This window comes from Lutzomyia longipalpis, chromosome 3 (genome assembly GCF_024334085.1).
Source record: "Lutzomyia longipalpis isolate SR_M1_2022 chromosome 3, ASM2433408v1".
NCBI lineage: Eukaryota > Metazoa > Arthropoda > Insecta > Diptera > Psychodidae > Lutzomyia > Lutzomyia longipalpis.
Window position 1 is genome coordinate 11,608,376 of NC_074709.1, and position 21,395 is coordinate 11,629,770.

At 40.5% G+C, this 21,395-nt stretch overlaps 2 protein-coding genes across 3 annotated transcripts; one reads left to right on the forward strand and one right to left on the reverse strand.

The window, feature by feature from the left end:
• The first annotated feature begins 2,056 nt into the window (after nucleotides 1-2,056).
• On the forward strand, nucleotides 2,057-6,327 carry LOC129794340 (uncharacterized). The gene is made up of 8 exons (XM_055835140.1): nucleotides 2,057-2,279; nucleotides 2,366-2,707; nucleotides 2,768-3,468; nucleotides 3,745-3,781; nucleotides 3,837-4,091; nucleotides 5,125-5,223; nucleotides 5,290-5,532; nucleotides 5,597-6,327. The coding sequence occupies exons 1-8, from the start codon at nucleotides 2,115-2,117 to the stop codon at nucleotides 6,299-6,301; spliced, it is 2,547 nt and encodes an 848-aa protein (XP_055691115.1). The 5' UTR covers nucleotides 2,057-2,114; the 3' UTR covers nucleotides 6,302-6,327.
• Nucleotides 6,328-6,832: 505 nt separating this feature from the next.
• On the reverse strand, nucleotides 6,833-21,373 carry LOC129792073 (inositol 1,4,5-trisphosphate receptor). Of its 2 annotated transcripts, none has more exons than XM_055830790.1 (9): nucleotides 21,257-21,373; nucleotides 20,810-21,053; nucleotides 17,387-19,762; nucleotides 16,093-16,391; nucleotides 13,659-15,903; nucleotides 13,016-13,251; nucleotides 9,611-11,580; nucleotides 9,119-9,529; nucleotides 6,833-7,982 (listed from the first exon to the last, which is right to left on the reverse strand). In XM_055830790.1, the coding sequence occupies exons 2-9, from the start codon at nucleotides 20,908-20,910 to the stop codon at nucleotides 7,392-7,394; spliced, it is 8,229 nt and encodes a 2,742-aa protein (XP_055686765.1). In that variant the 5' UTR covers nucleotides 20,911-21,053; nucleotides 21,257-21,373; the 3' UTR covers nucleotides 6,833-7,391. The 2 variants fall into 2 exon arrangements, with proteins under 2 accessions (XP_055686765.1, XP_055686766.1); XM_055830791.1 differs by having other exon boundaries at nucleotides 20,810-21,075; nucleotides 21,257-21,349.
• Between the last annotated feature and the right edge of the window lie 22 nt (nucleotides 21,374-21,395).

The following is a 21,395-nucleotide window of genomic DNA, read 5'->3' on the forward strand; positions in this document are numbered from 1 at the left end:
CAGAATATGCCGACAAACGCTCAAGACGTGCTGTGTGCTAATCTCTAAATTCAACAACCAGCAACATTTTTCGGTGGGGGTATAAAAGCTTAACGCGAAAAGGAGAAACGATGCACTACCTTTGGAAACGTTTCCTCGTTCTGTCCGTTGTAATGTTGCTCCTGCTCTTCTTCATCATCTACGGTGTCCTTGGATCGGCCACTGCTGACATCGCTAAACCCCAACTAGCAGCAGACAAAGAGGTCATCCTCGTCCACACTGTGAGTACCATTTACCTATAATAACAAAAATCCTAAATCTAAGAAGTGGAAGATTAGAAAAATTATGTGAGGAGGGAATCTCTGGAGGAGGATGACTTTTTTATGCTAAATCCAACACCCACGCATACCGCGGAGATTACACGCAAAATGATAAATACGTGCACAACACATCAAAAATTTCTGCCGACCAGTTTTTTTTTCATCTTCACCACAAAAATAATATTCTCTGTGATTAAAAAACTTGATTTTCATGGAAATTGGCGCGTTCAGTGCGGCCTCCGTTGAAAAAGGTGCGATGCTGGAAAGTTACGCGTAAAGAAAGTCCTAAAAAAGGTGTTTTTTGTCTTGAAGACTTAGTTAATCCTGAATTTAAAACTTAATTTGAGATTTAAGTCCGTTAAAATGATTTTTTTCACTCTTGAAAACTTATTAAATGTTCTTTAGCTGTAGGACGAACGCAGTGTTAAACCTGAATTTAAACTTGATCTTAGACTTAAGTCTCAAGTCTGTGAAGGAAAAAAATTTCTGGTTGAGCAAAAATGTTGTATTTTTAAGCGACATTTCAAGTGACTATTTCTTCGCTTTTGGTCAACAGATTTTCAAAACTTTAATAGATTTGAAAAGGTGAGAAATGTACTTTTCCAAAACTGATAAATTTTTAAAAATTGGTTTAACCACAGCCGAAGATATAGAAACTTCCAGTAATTTTTTAGAAACTTTTAGCGGGTAGTGTAAGTCTGACTCAGAATTGTTTTCAAGAAGGTTTATTTATAACGAAAGAATTAAATTTTTAAAGCTAAAGTAAACCCTGACAGGTTCAGAAGCTTAGCTGTGATAATCCTTACTAATCTTTATTTCTCCAATTTTAAGAGAAAATCTTAATAAATCCAATAAATCCTCATAAGACAGTGATGATCATAAAATTCTTACCCTCTCGATCCTAAAAAAAATTTTATGAGTAATTTATGCTTGAAAAGAGATCAAAAGAAAAAATCCTTTTACCTGAAAAATCTATATAATAATTTAAAAATTTCGTGTCTGTACAGCTATACAAATCTACACCGTTGGTCCGATCGCGATGAAATTTGGTACAGAGACTCCTGATACCAGGCGGATTTTACCAACGACATTCATTTCCCCCCAGAGCCCCCCTTCATATAGCCCCCATATAAAATTCATGTTTTTTTTGACTACTTTTTGAAATTGGCGCGGTAAAAATTTAGTTCCAAAAGCCACCACCACTATTTTTTGGTACATTTTGTATAAGAGAAAACGAGACAGTGCACGTCACTGATATTGTCTCCCTCCCACATTCAGTTTTTCGCAGTTTTCTCGCGTTTTCCGCCGAATTTCCCAGCGAAATTACGTTTTTTGTGCCCAGGAAGCGATGCCGCGTCGTTTGGCGTCCCCGGTTCAAAACTCTCAAAATCCGCGACAGATAAAGTCGTGCAAATTCCACAAAAAAATCCGGGGAGTTGCGCCACCAAATTTTTACTGAAGCTTCTCGGGGCCCCCCTGAGCCACCTGCCAACTTTTGGCGCCCCAAAAATGAGTTTTTTCCGTAAAAATTAATTTTTTTAAATTTTTCCCCCTTTTCCCCACAACTACAAACAAACGTCACGCACACTATCACACCTACACAAAATGCCAGAGTGAGAGAAAAGTATTTTTTTCATGCCATCTCCTTCGGAAAATCCTGAAATCTTTTTTTACTCGAGATGATTTTTCTACGCCACAACAGCAAAAGCATTCGCGACGTATTTTATCATGAGCATCGAGAGATGCGTTATAAAAGACTCCAGGACGCAATCTTCCACATCACTCTGTCCAAGAAGCTCCATCGCAGTGATCGAGATGCGTTTGCTCGTGTTTGTGCTCCTCGCATGCGTCCTGACCATTGAGGGCGCCAAGTTTACGCCGCGAATTCTCGGAACACGCCGTTACGGTTTCCATAGATTCAAAAATCAGAATTTCGTTGGTCGTGAAGATCCCGACAAGGAAGTGGCTCTTGTGCATGTGGTCAGGAAGCTGTGTACCAGTGGATTTTAACTCGCTTTAAACATTTGGGAAATTCTAAATGAATTTATTTTGTGTGTATGTTGCAGCTCTTCCGTCATGGACACCGTACGCCAGCGGATACATACCCAAATGATCCCTATGTGAATGAAACATTCCATCCCTATGGCTGGGGGCAGCTGACTAATCCGGGGAAGAAGTATCTCTTCGAAATGGGAGAGTACCTCCGTCGACGGTACGATGGCTTCCTGGGAAAGCTGTACCAGCCTGATTATCTGCACGCCCAAACAACAGGTGTGACACGCACGAGGATGTCCATGTTGCTCGTCTTGGCTGGGCTGTGGCCACCAAAAGATACACCCAGTGAGTGGAATAGGAAGCTTAACTGGCAACCCATTCCCATTGAATCCGAACCACTGGATAAAGACACTGTGAGTGAGCTGAATTTTATCCACAAAAATCCACATTCTTATAATCTTTTGATTTTTCAGTTACTTCTTGTTCGGACTCCCTGCCCGAGGTATCCAGAATCCGTGGAAGAAGTGCTCAAATCTCCTGAAGTTGAATCTCAAATTGCTCCCTATGTGGATATGATGAAGGAACTCACTGAGATTACTGGATTGGAGATTAAAACTCCCGATGATGTGCAATCATTGTTCAGCACACTCAAAGCTGAAGAAGAGTACGGATTGAAGTTACCCGAATGGACGAAACGCTTCTTCCCAGTTCGTCTGATTCCTCTCACAGAACTCAGCTACATTTGGAACGTTCAAACGCAGGAGATGAAGCGCCTCAAGGCAGGTCCCTTCCTCCAGAAACTCGTGGATGAGTGGAAGGCAGCCTCTGAGGGAACCCTGAAGCCCAAAGATAGAAAGATGTACCTCTACACTGGTCATGATTCCTCCATTGTCAACGTCTTGCATGCTCTTGGTGTTTGGGATGTTCAGCTGCCCGATTATGCCATAATGGGAATTTTTGAACTTGTTCGTGATCGTCCAACGGGCAAATATGGTGTCCAACTGTACCTCCGCAACTCCACAGCTGAACCAACCCCACTAACCATTCCCGGATGCGAATTCTTCTGCCCCCTCGAGAAGGCTTTTGGGCTCATTGCTCCAGTTTTACCCATTAATCGTGAGGAGGAGTGCAAATCAAAAGATCCTGATTTTGTAACTCCACCACCAAGTGGTCCGTAAGATCTTTATGTTTTATTTCTTTTAATTTTTCAAATAAAGATTTTGAAGAGAAACTTGAAGTCCTTGATCTCATTCTTTCGGCTTAGATGGCATTTTCATTTACAAGGTTCCCAGGCTTTTTCCTCAACTTTCTGCCCTGCATTTATGATCTCGCGATCACCAGCGAAATCTTTTTTTTTTGCCAGGTAAGGTGTTAAATCAACTCACACCAATATTTTGGAAATTCAAGGTGAGCAAGGTCTCCAATTTGGGCCCCCAAAAAAAACGAGAAGAATTTGCCTCACATATTTTCTGCCACGAGGCTGTGGGGTCAGGCAGTTTGTGTCAAAATAAAGACGATCGCAGTGTTGTGATAGCCACGTAGTTCGACGCATCCGGAAATCCCCGCGCAGAGAACTCCCACAGCTGCAGCGAAATGTTGAGCGGCGTCTCAACCTTGACCCTGCTGAACACGGTAAACTGGTTGGTGCGAATTCTTCGCTCAGGTGGTGCCATCATCGTCTGTCTGGGACTCATCACTGTGATTGATCACACAAGGACACGGCTGCACAATCATCAGTCGGTCACAGAACTCCATGGGCAGGAAGATGATTCCAAAGAACTCAAACTCGTCCATCTGGTGAGCCCCTCATTCTCACACTGAATTCCTTCGCAGCGCTCGCGTTCATTCCCTCTCAGTCAGCTTTTCTTCTCCAACAAATATTTTCTTTTTTTTCCTTTATCAGCATTTCTGTGAATTTTTTGCGATCTTGAACTCTCCACGTCCTCGTTTTTTTTAGCTGAGATTTTTTGTTGTTTCTGCTTCTGTTGATCCCACAAAGATCAAATAATATGTGTGCTGTTCATTCATAGAGATTATGCGGGGAGCAGCATAAAAAAAAGAACTGAAAGATGATTGCGAGAAGCACACACGATTAACTATTTAAAGTTTATTATACTAATGCCAGCACGTGAGCCATATTAAGTAACAGAAATGACCAATAAAATGTCTCGTAGTCGTTGTTTAGATAACAAAAAATTAATAAAGCGATTTGTAATCATCGACAGCTTAATTAAAATGCCTCCGGCAGTTTGAAATTTGAATTATCTTCATTTTTGGGGGATTCCACAGGGGCATTCACATTAATTGTCCCTGAAGATTATTCAGGGAAATTATTCAAAAAATCACTTTTTAATTGAAAAAATCATAATTTTCAATATTAAAAGAACTTTGAAGATTTAAATAAATTACAAATTAAAAGTTTTGCAGGAAAATAACGTAAAAGATCATTAAAATAACCCTCCTGATTTCAAATTCGAAGGTTTTGGATGAGAAATTCCCAACAGGAAGTACCACTAACACATAAAATCATAATAATCCTCCCCCTGAATAAAAAAAACTGTTAAAACTCACTCACCTGAATTATTTTCTTCCTTCCAAGAACTTATCAACTCTTCTTGCTTTTTTTTAATTAAACATTCGAATGGCTTTTTCTTGTAATTATTTGCCAATTATTCACATTAATTTGGGCACTCCTAAAACACGAAAATCGTGCTGGGAATTTTTATTAATTAGTGACTTCCTCTCTAGCTAGAGAGTTCCGCATGGAATGGAGAATTTATTAAAATTGGCAGACAATTCCTCACAGGTCTTCTTTCCCCCTTTTTTATAGCTCTTCCGCCATGGGCATCGCACACCAGCCGATACCTACCCCAATGATCCCTACTTCAATGAATCCTTTCCACCCTATGGATGGGGACACTTGACGAATGTGAGAAGAAGCTTCATTTTTATGAAGCCAAAAAAATATAAAATTGATATTTAAATTTCCTTTTAGTTTGGTAAGAACTACATGTTCAACACTGGCCAGTTCCTCAGGAGGAGATATGAGAAATTCCTCGGAAGGGAATATGAACCAAATACAATTTATGCTCACTCAACAGGAGTTGTGAGAACAAAAATGTCCCTCCTACTTGTTCTGGCGGGGCTGTGGCCACCCAAAGGAACAGCCATGGAGTGGAATCCGCAACTGGATTGGCAACCAATCCCAATTGAATATGAACCCCTCAATGAGGATTCTGTGAGTCTTATCCCCTCTTATTTGAGGCAACGATCTCAAGAGGTGACAATCTCATGTTTTCCAGCTACTTCTTGTCCGAACTCCCTGTCCAAGATATCACGAAGCAGTGGAAGAAGTTCTCAAATCTCCTGAAGTTGAATCTCAAATTGCTCCCTACGTGGATATGATGAAGGAACTCACTGAGATTACTGGATTGGAGATTAAAACTCCCGATGATGTGCAATCATTGTTCAGCACACTCAAAGCTGAAGAAGAGTACGGATTGAAGTTACCCGAGTGGACAAAACGCTTCTTCCCAGATCGCTTGATACCTTTAACAGAACTCAGCTACATTTGGAACGTTCAAACGCAGGAGATGAAGCGCCTCAAGGCAGGTCCCTTCCTCCAGAAACTCGTAGATGAGTGGAAGGCAGCCTCTGAGGGAACCCTGAAGCCCAAAGATAGAAAGATGTACCTCTACACTGGTCATGATTCCTCCATTGTCAACGTCTTGCATGCTCTTGGTGTTTGGGATGTTCAGCTGCCGGATTATGCCATAATGGGAATTTTTGAGCTTGTTCGTGATCGTCCAACGGGCAAATATGGTGTCCAACTGTACCTCCGCAACTCCACAGCTGAACCAACCCCACTAACCATTCCCGGATGCGAATTCTTCTGCCCCCTCGAGAAGGCTTTTGGGCTCATTGCTCCAGTTTTACCCATTAATCGTGAGGAGGAGTGCAGACCTCGAAATCCTGACTTTGTGACGCCACCTCCTAGCGGGCCATAGCATTTTACTTCCCTTGTTTTGATACAACCTGAGTAACTTAAAGTTTGTACATTTTTTTTTTTAATTTCCTGGAACAGTTGGATGAGCTTCCCGGAATGTGAGATAAATGACTGGGATTTGAGCAGTCATCCTGTTCATTGAATCAATATATTTAAAAGGGATCTTAGAATTTCCTTTTCAATACCCGGCTGATCCTTGATGCCATTTCGAGCACAAAATCTGTCCATTTAGGAAGTTCCCTTTGCAACGACATGAAGCATTTTTGTAAACTCAGATTTCAACCCAAAGATGAAATCAAGGATAAGTCGAGTGTTTAAAATGAGGTTCCTAATATCCTTTAGAAACATTCTGCTGAAATGGACAGGATGACTATACAATTTCCATCCACTTATAGCACTTTCCGGGAAGCTCATAAAACGTTTTCCGGGAAATTCAAAAAATCTACAAACTTCTAGTTGCTTGATACCTATTAATTCTTTTCATAAAAGAATAAAGATTTATATATTTTTTTTTTAAGAAAAAACAAAATTCTTGTGACTTTGGGATGGAACATTTATTAAACTCTTTCTCTGATGAAGTACAAGATGACAACAAGGGTTGTAAATTTTCATTCTAATTTCCATAATATATAATAATATGTATACGATTCATTTTTTTAAACATTGGCAAGCTAATTAAACCTACACAGATAAAAGAGACTTTGAGTCTGAATCCACAAAAAAAAAACTAAAATTAAGTAAATCGTGCGCTAAGCTTTTTGAGTGCCCAGGTCATCTTCACCTAAAACAGCGACGAACTATAATAATTTTCTTTTAGCAAAAACAAAAAATGTAAGTTTTTTTAACAACAATTATCACCTAAGAAATATTTTGCTTTTAGATTATTTAAAACAATTAATAAACGCTTAAGAGATGGCTGCATTCGTTGAAGGATGCTTTGTGTTGTATTTGGGGGGAATTGTTGCAGAGATTCATTCGCGCTTTATTTTGCTTTGTTTGCTTTTATCACACGGGCTTCCCCTGATTGTCTTGGCGCGAGATTTTTCTTTTCTTTGAATTATTTTGGCTTTTTTTCTTCTTTATTTATTTGTTTAATTAACACCCCCAAAACCAGCTTGAGCAAGCTGATAGGATGCCGATGTGGTGGGATTGAGCAAACCAAGACGTTGCTTCTGTTTTCGTTGCTCCGTCATCTGATCCTTCAGCTCCATTAGTTGCTGCGATAGCCCACTGATGAGTAGCTGGGTATTCTCGAGTGTTGCCTGTAGGCTACGCAATTCAATTTGTTCCCCTTCCCCATCAATGGCTGCCAATGACATGGCACGCAGACGTGGGAACCAATCCAATACACTCGCCTTCACCATTGCGTGCACATAGCTTTCCGGTCCCGTAAATTCCGTGGGATCCTTCACCTTGACCAGCACAATGAAGTACAGGTAGTGCCACATGTTGTGCTCACACTTAATGTGCTCCTCAAAGCTCACGGTCTTATTGTCAAAGGCAGAGCGATTGAGGCCACAAATGAAGCAGGTATTCTTGAGGATTAACTCCTTCTGTTGCTTCTCACTCCTCAGATCGGCGAATGTGTCAATGATGACACCAAAGATCAGATTCAGCACAATAATGATGACAATGAAGAAGAACAGAAGGTCATAGATTACGCGAGCGACGAAAAGAGCTTCCTGCATAAATTAAAAGTCAATCATAACGCGTCCAGTTATAAGAGTTGGTATACCACAACGTCAGTCTATGCGTTATAATTTAATTTATGAGCAGTATTAGTTGGCAAAGTTAATTTTTTTTTAATGAAAATCATCAATTTGAAAGATAAAAGATAGGTATTGGTCACCTTTAAAACACAAAATGACAACTTTTTGTTTTACCAAAACAGTTTTGGCATTTTTTGTCCTCAAGGAATGGTTCTAGAGGTTCTTGATGTTCTAGAAAGTTGTAGAGAATTGCAAAACCTTTAATTTGATACCAAGTTGAGCAAAATCGGACAAGTCGTTCAAGATATATGGCTCTTATAACTTTTCAAATTCAAGAATTTTTCAAATGGTCATATCTTCTAAACGCCGACATAGATTTTCTTCATTTTTAGACTGGAGAAAGATATTGAGTCAGGCTCCAAAATATCAAAATTTGAAGGAAATGCATAAAGGGGATTCGGAGATATTGCCCCTTAAAGTTAGACAATTTTTGTTTTTGATTTTAGCACCTCTTGCGGCCATTTTTGGAACTTGGAATGTTTTAGACAATTGTAGGGCTTCTTAAAACCTTTCATTTGAGCCTGAGTTGGTCGAAATCGGTCAATCCGTTCTCAAGTTATATCGAAAAAACACTTTTTACTTGAGGCGGCCATATTTGCTAAACGGCTTGACCGATTTTCAAGTATGAATTGTTGATGAAAACGTCTCACTGAGTCTTTCAACATACTAAATTTTCACACTTCTAACTACAAGGGACGTAGTTGACGGTAGTTCAAAATGGCGAACGGTGGCCATCTTGGATTTTGAAAATGAGGAAAAATGAAATTTTACACCCACATTTCTATAGAAAACTTAAAACCCAAAGTCTCTATCTGTTACCGTTCTCGAGCTATAAGGCAAAGTTTGGACCACCGGCAGGCCGGATCAAAAATTTTCCACCACCATTTTTGTAATATGGGATGTCTAAAACGTGCTCATACCAAGTTTGAGCCCGATCTGAGGTGGTCGATTTTTCCAACGATTACAATACTTGGTATGCCACGATTGTGATATACCAACTAATAAGAGATTTGAGGATATTTTTATTTTTTTTCCTCAAGGAATCTTACCTGACTACTTGGTGCTCTGAGAATATCCCCAATTCCACCGCCATTCCTTAAACCCTGATTGAGTGTGGTGACAATGCACATAATGAGGGAATCACACGCTCTCTCCTTCCTCTCCCCATCACCATCGGTGACAATGACTTTATTCCCTCCTGCTGGGCATGAGCACTGCTCCTCCAATTCATCCGATGGCGGGATCATGTGACTCCTTAGGGGTTCTGTGGCCTCTTCCAGTGATATCTCATCGTCCACGGGCACGAGAAAATCATCCTGGAAGAAGATGTAGCCAATGATGGAGAACATGTAGACAAGGATGAGTGCCAGGACAGCTGTGAGGATGATTGAACGGCCATTTCTTGTCACAGAACGAATCACATTGAGGAGAGTCTCTTCCCGATAAACCACATCAAAGAGCTATGGAGAAAAAAAACAAAGATTTAGGATTCTTCTATTTGCTTTTAGCTGCGTAAAAAGGATAAAGAGAAAGAAACTCACAAGGATGGAGTAGAAGAAGGGATGTAGAAGAATGCCACAGACACATAGGATGAGGTACCCAAAGTGATAGATCAGCTCGGCATCCGTTATAATTTTGAGGATGTGCTTCTCAAGGGTCCCATGATTCCCCATAATGCTGACAATGTGAACGCCCTTCATGAGAACTGTTACGGAGCCAAGGAGCCAGAGGGTGGACAGTGGACCCACGGAGAAGATAAATCGTAGAATAATTGACGCCACGAGAGTCCTAATGCCCGTTTCACGCGGTACAGTGATAACAATGGCCAGAGAGCCAAGCATAATGGTCCAAATGAGGAGGGAAAGGTGCCCCATCAGTTCCGGAACCTTATTATCGAACGGATGGAAGAATGCCACAATGACATTAATGAGGACGACACAGTTGAAGAGAATATTGCTCCAGAGGGACATGTAGTTGCTAACCCAAAAGAGTGCCGGTTGCCCCCGTAGCTTCTTCTGCCACTTCATCTCGTTAAACATGTGCTCTGTCCGATCAAAAAAGTCCGCAACTTTTGACCCTTGATCATCCCTCTCGGCTGTATGGAAGATTTTTGTCTTTGTATCATGCGTGAGGTACTCACAAATCTCCGGAATGGGAAAAACAATCTGCTCCAGGGTACGATCGTGACGAACAATTTCAATTTGTGCCGTATGCGTGGCGTAGTAGAGTAGCGCTTGATTTGTCTTTGTGTCATTTGCCCCCACAGGATCCGAGGGTTTCAGCAATGCAGCCAATTCCTTGTTATGCTGTGCCAATTGATGGCAGAGAATGTAGATGTTGTGACCAACTTCCTTCGGGGAAACCCCTGTGTCGTCCTCCTGATTGAAATCCTCATGATCATTGTCATCCAGCAGCTCTTCCTGATGGAATGCCCGACACGCCACATCAATTAGCTGCTTTGGATTCATATTGTAGAGTATCCTTTCGGCATTCTCACTATCACCACGACTCTCCATAATGGCCAAAAGGAGCTTCGATGCATTATTCTTCAGCTCCAACACCAAATCCATCCTGTTCTTCCCCAGGGGATTTATATCATTCAATATAAGGGCCGTGATGATGTCCAACCCATTGGATTCGTGCGTTGCAATGCAATTTTGATTCTCATGACATGGACCCTGACAGTACTCCGTGAGTGTCTCAAGTGTTTGATTAATCAATGCCACATTATTCTCATTAATATACAACCCAAGGAGCCCCAGGCCACCCGTTGTGCTACCACAGATACAATCCAGGAACATGAGTGTCTCCGAGACGAGATTGTAGTTTGTCTTGTTATTCTGATTCCGCAGTAAATTCTGCAAATCCGGATTATGATTCTCACAAAGTAGCTGGAGGAAACGCAAAATTGGCTGCATAACCAACACTTTGGACGACAACTTATTCCTATCATCCTTATCCTTGTGCTTCTCCATCTTCTCAGCCAGCATATCCTCGAGGGCACTACCAATATTCACCATTGAACTATCCTCACCCGGTGAGAGACTCCGAGCACTAGCGTAGGCACGTGCCGTCGCAAGACCAGCATTATTGAGCTCCTCACGCAATTCTTCCGTAATTATAATCCCATTCGTCTTGCTCCCCTGCTTCCGGGAGATCTTCTCCAAATCCTTAAAATCTTGCTTACTCTCGTGCACCTTCGCTGCAATGTCCACCGTATTCACGGACACAGTGCTCTTAATCTCTTGCTGTGCATCACGCATTTTGTCGTAGAAGACCTTAAAGAAGGCCTGATTGAGGTCACCGCTGAGGAATTTGCTGTACATACCCTTCTGGATGATGGGATTCCCACCCTCGAGAAGGGCAATACCCAACTCAACGGCCTCCACGAAAATTGACGGTGAATGAACGGACTTTATCACGAGTTCCACCACTAAATCCGATGCACCCTCCTTATCCAGGTGACTCTGCACCTCATGCAGTGTGCAATTGGCGCGCATTAAGTATTTTGCTAAATAAAAAGTTCTCATTTTATTTAATTAATTAACTCCCTCTTACAGGTGAACGTAGCCAGGGAGGGTATTTTGGTGTTAGAACACTTTAAAAAAAATTCAGAAAGGTCAAAGATTTTTCATTATTTCCAAGCTAAAATGATTTAAAAATCCCGAAAAAAGAAGATTTAAACCGATTAAAAATGTCAAATATTTTAAAGAAATGTCAAACGTTACACAAGAAACGTCAAACAATACATCAAACATCATAAAAGAAATGTCAAACAGTAGAAGGAAATAAAAGTTAAAAAAGGATTAAAAGAAATATATAGTTCGAAAATAAATATGAACGTTAGATGAGAGGTGTCAAATGTCAAAAAAAAGAAATGTCAAATTTTAGAAAACAATAATAAAACATTATAAATGTCAAATCTTAGAAAACAAAAACGTCAAACGTTTGAACAGAAATATCAAATGTTAAAAAACAATCTTCAAACATAAAATACTTTGCAGCTTGCTAAAATATTAGAAAAGCTTCGTTTAATGATTTAAAAATATTGTCCAAGTGTTTGTAATTTTTTTATGAATGTCAAACGTTTGAAAAAAAAACAAACGTTAGAAATTCCTGAAGAAAATTTAAACCTAAAAAAACCAAGCCTGACAAATTATTTTATAATAAAAAATCTAATATTTATGAAAAGGAATGACATAATAAGAAAAATATTTGGTTTAACGATAGAAAAGAAATGTCAAACATTGTAAGAAAAAATAACAATAAACGTTAGAAATTTCTGAAAAAAATTCAAACTTAAAAAAACAATCCTTAGAAATTCCTCAATAATAAAAAAAAATGTTAGAAAAGATATAAAGATATTAGTTTGTCCAATATTTACACGGATTTTTAACCTAAGATCTTCACATAAATTCAGTACAATTTTAATTTTCTGTCTCATTCATCCCCATTAAATGCAATGTTAGGTTAGAAATCCGAATAAATATGGGACACACTAATATAAAGAACAAATATCTTTTACAGCTTAACGTTAGGAATGAAACGTCAAACCTTATAAAAATGAACAATTTTAAAGAACAAACTTTAGAAATTATTATAGAACGTTTCAAATTAGAATAGTTTATCAAACGTTAGATAAAACTAGACCATTCCTCTATTAGATATTTTCCATGAACTTCTAACGTTGAAAAAAGAAACGTCAAACGTTAGAAATGCACATAAAACTGCCAATTCGAATTCATTAGCTGTTAAATCAGTTTAGAACTTTCCTTTTACATAAACTTCTAAATCGTTTTTTAATCAATTTTTTACCTTTTTTAAAATTAAAAATAAATCAACCAAAATTCTTCAAAAAACACCCCCTTTGCAATAGATTTCTGACTACGACTCTGCTCTCTTTCATTAATAACTTAAATCAGGTGCAAATGAATAAAAGGACTCACCTCCTGGCCCATGCGTTATAGTTGTCAACTGAGGTGCCTTCTTCTGTTCCCCATCTTCGGGTGTTTTAACTGCAAAATTCTTCCCAAAGTATCGTGTTAGGAGAGAATTACGCAGTGTATCACCCTTCTCGCCGTAATCCACATCAATTGCCATCATTTCCCTCAGTGTCCTCAAGACTTTAACGCACAACTTCTCTTCCTTCTCCTCAAGAAGCTTTTCCGTGTGCTTTATCAACCTACAGAAAATTCATTTTTATTTTAAATTAATTGTAAAAGCCTTTTTTGCATTAAAAAAATAATAAAATGACTTCAAACTTATTCTCAAAAAGCATGCAAATTAAATTTTTAATTATAAAAGAAATAAGAAAAACTTCAAAAGCTTCAGCAGAGATCCTTTTTAGGGTGGAGAAAGAAAACGAGAAAAAAAAATTTGGGAAGAAATCAACTCAAAATCACTCGAAAAAAAATTTCATCTTCTTACCAGGAGGGGTAAATCTAAAACATCTTACCAGAGCAAGGAGAAAATAAGAAAATTTAACTAATTTGTAACATTTTTTTTGGTGATATAAAAAGTGTTTTTTTTTTTCTATGAATTGAGAAGAAAAAAATGTTCAAAATAAAGAATAATTTGTCGTGAGCTTACCTGCGTATGAAGCCACCACTTTCACAGCGTTTCCGGGATTCCGTACCCATTGGGAAGAGAAGCTCAGAACGGTAGAGAATGTCCACAAGGAGGGAGAGTTCTGCCTCCACAAGGGGCTTCAGTTGATCCTCCAGAAGAGACACAATGTCCTGCAAACCCTCAATGATACTCCGATCGAGACGCATCAGCTGCGAACTGCTGCGCTCAATCTTTGTCTGCTTCGACGCCAGCAGCCATTTGCTCGTTTGCCGCGTGAGTATTGAGGTCTTGTGGAACATTGTCACAAGTTGACTCTCGAGATGCATGGAAATGGCAATGCCACGACTCTTGGCAATCTCCGCGAGTGTCCTTATGCAATTCTCCACGCTAAACTTCTGTGCTGGTGTCAACCATTTGCACTCGGACATCTTCACGGCATTCTGGAGGAGTTGAATGAAGATATTCTGGCGCGTCTGCACGGTGGTGCTCTGATCGGAGAAGGGGCTATTGAAGAATGTCGTAAGGATATTCATAATGCCATTGATGACGTAATTCTCGAGAGCTTTCGTCTGCGTTGGGCCCTCACTGATAACACGGGCAATATCCATGAGGAAGGACTTCTCAAAGAGACTCCACATATGATTCGACGAGTAGATTTCCTTCATTTCCACCTCCGTATCAATATAGCAGTGATTGAGAAAGTCCACATACGCCTCCTTCACTTCCGGCACACAATCCGGATGCGAGATCATCGTTACAATATCATCGAGCGCCAGGAGACTATTGCACTTGATCTCCGTGTAGACATTCTTGCCCATTGTACAGCACGCAAGGAGCTTCACCAGCTCCACATGATACTCCAGTGGGCTCGTATCTGGCAACTCATCCCGCCTATAGCGACGCATCATGTCGACAAATTGATTAAAAGAAGCCTTATCGTTGTAAAAGACGAGAACATCTTCGCCCGCATTAATGAGTTCCTGCATCACCATATCTTGGCACTTGCGGATAAATTGATTCTCCGCCTTGACAATGGTCTGCAGGAATTTCAGGTACTCCACGTGCCGTCCGTGAATTTCGATGCAATGCACAAAGTGCTGAACAACCTTCTCATTCACCTCATTGCACAAGCCCAAATTATCCTTGAAGATTGCACACACCGTCTCTGCCTCGAGGATACCCGGATTGAGGAATAAGTCGAGATGCTTATTCAGCAACACTTGATTCTGCTGATTACCCAGACAGAAATTCTGCAGGAATTTATGCGCTAAACGCATCAGCTCCATCATGCGACAGTCATCCTTCTCATCGTATGGCACTTGCAGCAGATCCAACACAATATTGTGCACACCCACATTCCGCAGGAGGCGCTGTTCATGCTTCCGTGGCTTAATGTAATCCCCCGGGCCCACTGTTATGCACAACTTATTCATTCGAATGAGAATCTGCTGGATTTTCTTGTACTCATGCGCCTGTTCGGGCGTCAATGGGGGCCCATCGTCAAAAATCTCCTGAGATTGATTTTGACTGTCCGAATCATCGAGCCCGGCGGCCGCCGGCTTCTCACCACCCTCATCCTCCGCCTGCTTAACCTTCTTCCCACTCGACACAACAATGTGATCATCCATTGTCTTGGACTTATACACCCACAGCTCAGATTTCTCCACACTCTGACGCAAAACATCGAGATCCGATTTAATTTGCTTGTACGACTCAACATCGGAATCCGACACGAGTAGCTGAACCTGCCGGAAAGCCTGCAGGACCTCCTGACGCTGACTAAAGTGCCGGAAGAGTAGGTGTAGGGCCCCCGAGACAAGTGGTGGGTAATCGTGCATTATAAGATGCAGCAAGACACGAAGGAATGTTCGTCCACCTTGACCATCGAGATCGAGACTCGCGGACTCTTCGTTGCACCCAAAAATCCCCTCAGCCTGACTCCCAATTGACTCCAAATCAATATTCTTCTGACGCATCGTCACCATGTCCTGATTCACATAATCCGTCTCATCGAATTCCCTCTTAAAGATCGACAGGAGGCAACTGATGCGATAGTCAAGCCTCACATCCAGGATAAATTGGAGAATTTCAATTATTTTGAGCTTTGTATCCATAACAAGGGGGTACTCCTTCATGAGTTGCGTTACGGATTTTCGTTGTTGCACCGATATAGCGGGGGAAACGATGGCTGTTCCAATTGGACCGAGTGTCAGGGATGTCATAACGGCTCCCATATCACCGATGGAACGAAGGACACCACCCTCGGCTGAAAGAAAATTAACACCAAAAAATAATTCTTTAGGACTTATCCTAGATCCCTTCCGGATAATTAATTTGAATGTTTCAACTACCGTTCTCATTTTCCTCATCGGAAGCTTAGGTTTTTCAAAAGAAATCAAGCACATTACAATGAAATACTTAAAGAAAATCTTTAAAAAAAAAAATAAGAACTTACAATCAATTTCTCCCGTGGGAAGACCTCCATCGACAATATCGGACTCTGACACACAGTCAAGGATGCTTAGTAGTGTCTTTGTCAGTCTCAATAGATCACTGAAGCTGTAGAAGCCAAAGTAGATTAGATCTCGGGCTAATTTCACAACTTCAAATGTCAATTTATTTTGATCTTGATCAGCAAATAGCCACATTTTGGCCGCTACGTTGCAAAGGTAGTTCTCAACGAAGGCAATTGTTGTGTTAAAACGTGCCCTTACGGCTTCTTTATTGCAATCTGGATGCTTTTTGCAGTCATAGCTGGGAAAAATAAACATTTTTTTAAAGGATTCTGCTGTAGACTTTCATTTAGGTTAGTTACCACCTCTAGGTGTTTTATCCGTAGACTTTGGCTTTCTGGGTATGATCTTTGGGCTACTGGTTTTTGAGCTAAAGGAAAACCATCTTAAGTCAGATCTGAGTTTTTCTAAACTAGAATAAACTTCTTTAAGCTAGATTTCAGTTTTTTTTTTCAAATTAGATTTTAGTTTTTAAAGTCAGTCCTAAGACTTGAGACCTGAGCTTTCAAAGTTAGATCAGGCTAAACTGAGGATAAATGCGTCTTAGGAGTCTGACCTAAAGGAACTAAGGTTTGGCTTCATAAGAAAAAAATAGGTCTAGCTTAATAAACAGTTTAGCTTTGTTTCTCAAGTCTGGCCTTAGTTTTTAAGTCAAACTTGCATTTTTTGAGGTCTCTTACAATTTACCTTAGAATTTGTTTAAGATGAAACTTTTAAGGTTTTAATATTTATTACAGGATAGGTCTAGAATGCACTTAATCCTACCTCAGAATTACTTGGGAAACTTAAGCACAATTAAAAAAAAATTAGGTCTAGTTTAAAAGAACTTAATATTTAATTTTTTAAAATTGAAATTTAGCTCAATAGAAATATTTCAATTAAAAAACTTAAATTCAGCTTATAAAACTGAAGCATGTTTTAAGAAAATAAAAAGCCTGACTTTAAAAAAAAAACACTCAAACCAATTCCTTATGATAAAAAAATCGCGAAAAAAGCTACCTAATTTACATAAAATAAATAAAAAATAAAATAAATAAAAGATAAAATTTAAAAAAAAAATTAAAAATCTAAATAAAAATTTTTAAATAAAAAAAATTCATTTCCTATCGACAGATTGACGTATTTTTTTAAAGTATAACGGACATTTAAAAATATAAAGGGGGTGGGGTAAAATCTCCGGGTCAGAATGCAATATGAGGTGGTAACGACTTTCATTTGATTTTGTGGTAAACTTACTCATAAATGGACATCTTTGATGGGATTTCCGACCACAATCGAGCATATTTGACCGGAGTTACGGGCTCCTGGGGATCACGATCGACATGCAAGTGCAGCATGAGCCTACAGAAGGAGGCCCTCAGTTCGTATGGTACCATTTCATCGGACATACACTTGAGAATGAGGTCAATATCGAGGTGTGGGGAAAGGTTATTTAGTGCCAAGTACTGACGATTGAGGCACATGTTGGAGAAGAGATTCAATTGATGGCGGTAGTAATCCAAAATTGCTGCATCTTCGCGCTTTTTGTGTCCTTGTGCTAAATCAGCCATTGATTTGGCACCATTGTGCCACTTTAGGTACACCTCAGATCCCATTATGCATTCCCGCATCTGTGGTACGAGGATTTGCACATTGTTCTCCTCCTCCATCTCTCCTAATTTATCCACTGTTGCTGCTGCCTCTGCTGCATCCTCTTCGACAATTTTCACAGATTTCTCCCGTATTTGCGTATCAATGAGTATGTCGGAATTCTTCGTACTCAGGACACTCTTGCAAATGAGCTCCTGCGTCACAGCAATTGCCTTCTTATTGGACACACACAGATCCGAGAGGTAGTCAAGGAAACGTGATTCCCAGTTGCGCATATTCTTCCGCACGAGCCCCACAAAGGTCTCAATTTCCGCAGCTGTTATGTGCTTCTCCAGGAGCTTCCTGTTGTTATGCAGGAGCGCCGTAATGGTGTCCTCCGCCAGGATATCATAGCCAATTTGCTTCTGCATAAGCCCAAAGTGCTTAGCAATGTACTCTTGATTCTTCCTGTAGTCCTGCTGACTGAGCCGAAGAATGCGATAGCAGAGGCGAAAGATGTACTTGTAGGGAGAATTTTTGGGATCACTCAGCTCATCGAGACGCAGAAAGGGCCCATCAGTGCCGGGGATGTCTTGAAAGGGACGCCTGAGGAGTTCAAAGAGCTGCTTAAGGATGTACTGCTCACGCAGGAGTTTCTGCCGATCGCGATTGGGATTGTTTATACGTAACTCCAGAGCTTCGGATTTATTTTGTTCATTCTCCAATCCTGCTATGAAGTAGACAATATCCTGCAGCAGGGAAATCAGTGAACGACGCTCATTGTGGGAAATGTTGCCCGTTTCGAGGCGACAATTCATCAGCACGAGCACCTTGCAGGCATCATTGGCAAAATCCAAATCACGCACTTCCACCGGGGACACCGGGATAAGGGCAAATGCCTCCTTGTCCTCCTTGATTGGGGAACATCCCACCTTTGACATGACCGGCTTATCGTCGTCAATGTCAATGGGTACAGATGTGGCATGAACCCAGGTATTTGTGCACAAATGATGCATCCGCACGTAGCTGGATTGCGGGACAAGGCTGTCCGCTCGTGTCATGGTGGTGGCATCCAATTCGAACACTGATGCAATATCTGAGGAATATGGCACAGACACAAGACGGTAGTAGCAGACTTTTGTGCTATCACCCTCAGCGTCAGCTTGATAGTCAGGATCCGCCTCGGCACCCAGATAGCATCCCGTTGCGAGGTGCTTGAAGCGATAGAGGGAATTCCAATGTCCCGCCCCACCGCGACAGGAGTCATGCTGGACAACTTCAACCTCCCACAGGGCTTTGCTACTCGTAGCCGCCGTGGCGCTCGTACGACCTGTTGTGCGCAGAAAGACATGCTGCTGCTTCCTGTACTCATCCATCGTGAGGAATTTCTCTTGTTCCGCATGGAATAAACGTATAACATCCCCACCCTTTAGGATATCCTCCTGATTCTCCTTGTGCTCCATGAAAAGTGTTATCTTCCACGATGTGGATGAATTGAGGACATTCACCTCCTTGCATCCCGGATTATCCGGTAGCTCATAATTCGCGGCCACGTGCAAATTCTGCTGATCTGCATTGACAGGATTGAGGATTACTTTATCCCCCACGACGACATTGTCACCACTTGAGCGGAGCTTGTAGAAGGGCATAATGTAGAACCATGACCCTTCATTGCCATTCGCATCGAGGTACACACGCATGGCATTCTTCTCCAGCAACGACGGCAAACGCTTATTGACGGTGAGATATTTATTGGATTTAAGATGGAGCAACTGAATGACACTCCCATATTGCACAACAGTCCCCAAGAGCTTCTTATTCTCCGTCTCATTTTGCTTTTTCTCAATCTCCGCCGCATGGTGGAGTCTCTTGAGGAGATTCGTATCCGTATTTGAGCTACTCTGCTTTGCCGTACTCCAGAATTGCTTCTGGGCCGAATAGCGATTCATTGGGCATATTTTGAGTAAGCAATCGCGAAATTTCTTCGGCGGGTAGTTCAAATCACCCGCTTCCGGACACACAACCGTGCGATCGTCGACGAGACTAAAATAAAAATCGTTTATTTATGTTGATTGCCATGCCCGATGATGGATAAGCTCTTTGCAACACCCTCTCCGCACGAGAAGCCATCACACATTAATTGCCCACAATTCTCTCTGCATCAAAGAATGGGGAATGTGGCAGCTAAACAATATTTCTTGGACATTTTTTTCTTTCCTCTTTTTATTCTCTATTAAATTCCTTTTTGTTTTCTTCTTCGGTGTTTATTGTATATACAAAAAAAATTGAGAGAAAAAAATCCATATTGTGGAAAGAGATTTTCCATTTTTTCCTCCCCTCATCTCCTTTGTACGGAGAAAAAAGTTTTTTTTTTCTCTTGTATGAATTTACATTTTTAACGTAAAAAAGTGCTTTTAAGAATAAATTCTATTAAATTTGAATCTGATTTAATTCTTCTCTATGTGTATGAGATGAGAGAAAAATGTTTAATCTTTCAGCATTTTATTTAACAAGTAAATAATTATTGTAATTAATCGAATTATTAATCAGAGATCTTCTCAGAGGGATTCACAGAGATTCTTTTGGGTAGAAATTGCTTTTTTTTGAAGAAGGTTTAAGACCCAAATTAACAAGAAAATTTTACCGCTACAATTCATTAAAAATTAATCACTTAAAAGTTGTGAGGAGAGAGCACTTGGCGAATGGTGTGTGCTTCCAACTATCGCATCAATTACTGTTATTGACAATAAAGACAATGTTCATTTGGATATTTCGGGTGAAAGAAGAGAGAAAGCTTCCCGTTCCCCGCGTACCATTTATTCCGAGAAACCTAATGGCAAACATTTCTCAGATTTCTCACATATTGGAGAACTGAGAATACCTCAACTTCTTGCGTGTGGAATATCATTAGCAAAACAAACAATTTCTCCTCACGCCATCGTTCAGTGAGAATAAAATGCGCAAGGAAATTGACTAATTTTCCGCTTAATTTTATACACAATATGTCGGTAATTTTTCCAGGGGGGAGGATGGGGCTGTACTTCTCACATGGAGAGGGAGGGATGAAAAGAAAAGCTAAAGGACACTCACCCCAGGGTGCTGAGGAATCCACAAACACTACCCTCGGCATAGAGTGAGACAACATCGCCCAAATGGAGAAAACTCGCTGATCCAACATTGCAGTCATTCATGATTGGAGGCTGGTAATCTCCTCTCTGTGCTGGATGAGATGAAATCGATGCGATTTGAGCAATTAATTGGTGGTGGTGGTCAACTTAGGCGCTATATTGTACGTTTGGCACGCAATTATATCATTTGTTTGCCCTGTATGAAGCTGAAAATAGACAAATGGAGATCTATTGATGAGATATTATTAGACCACAATACATTCCGGGCGGTGAAAAAGAGGTGTAATGTACAAATTATTCTCTCAGCTCAACTCCAGGTGAGAGGTGGAGGTGCAAAGAAAAATCAGGCAATGCAAATTTTCACCTCTTTTGGCACTTTTCTTGAGTTTATTCACAACAAAAAACTTACATGGCACACGAGGATGATGTCGTGAGTCTGATTGTCTACTTTTTCACGGTGTCTGGACGTGAAAATTGCGTGAATTTATCGCATTTCTGCACCTTCCGTGAGATTCGTGTGAAAAAATTTTCTTCTGCCACCCGTGATT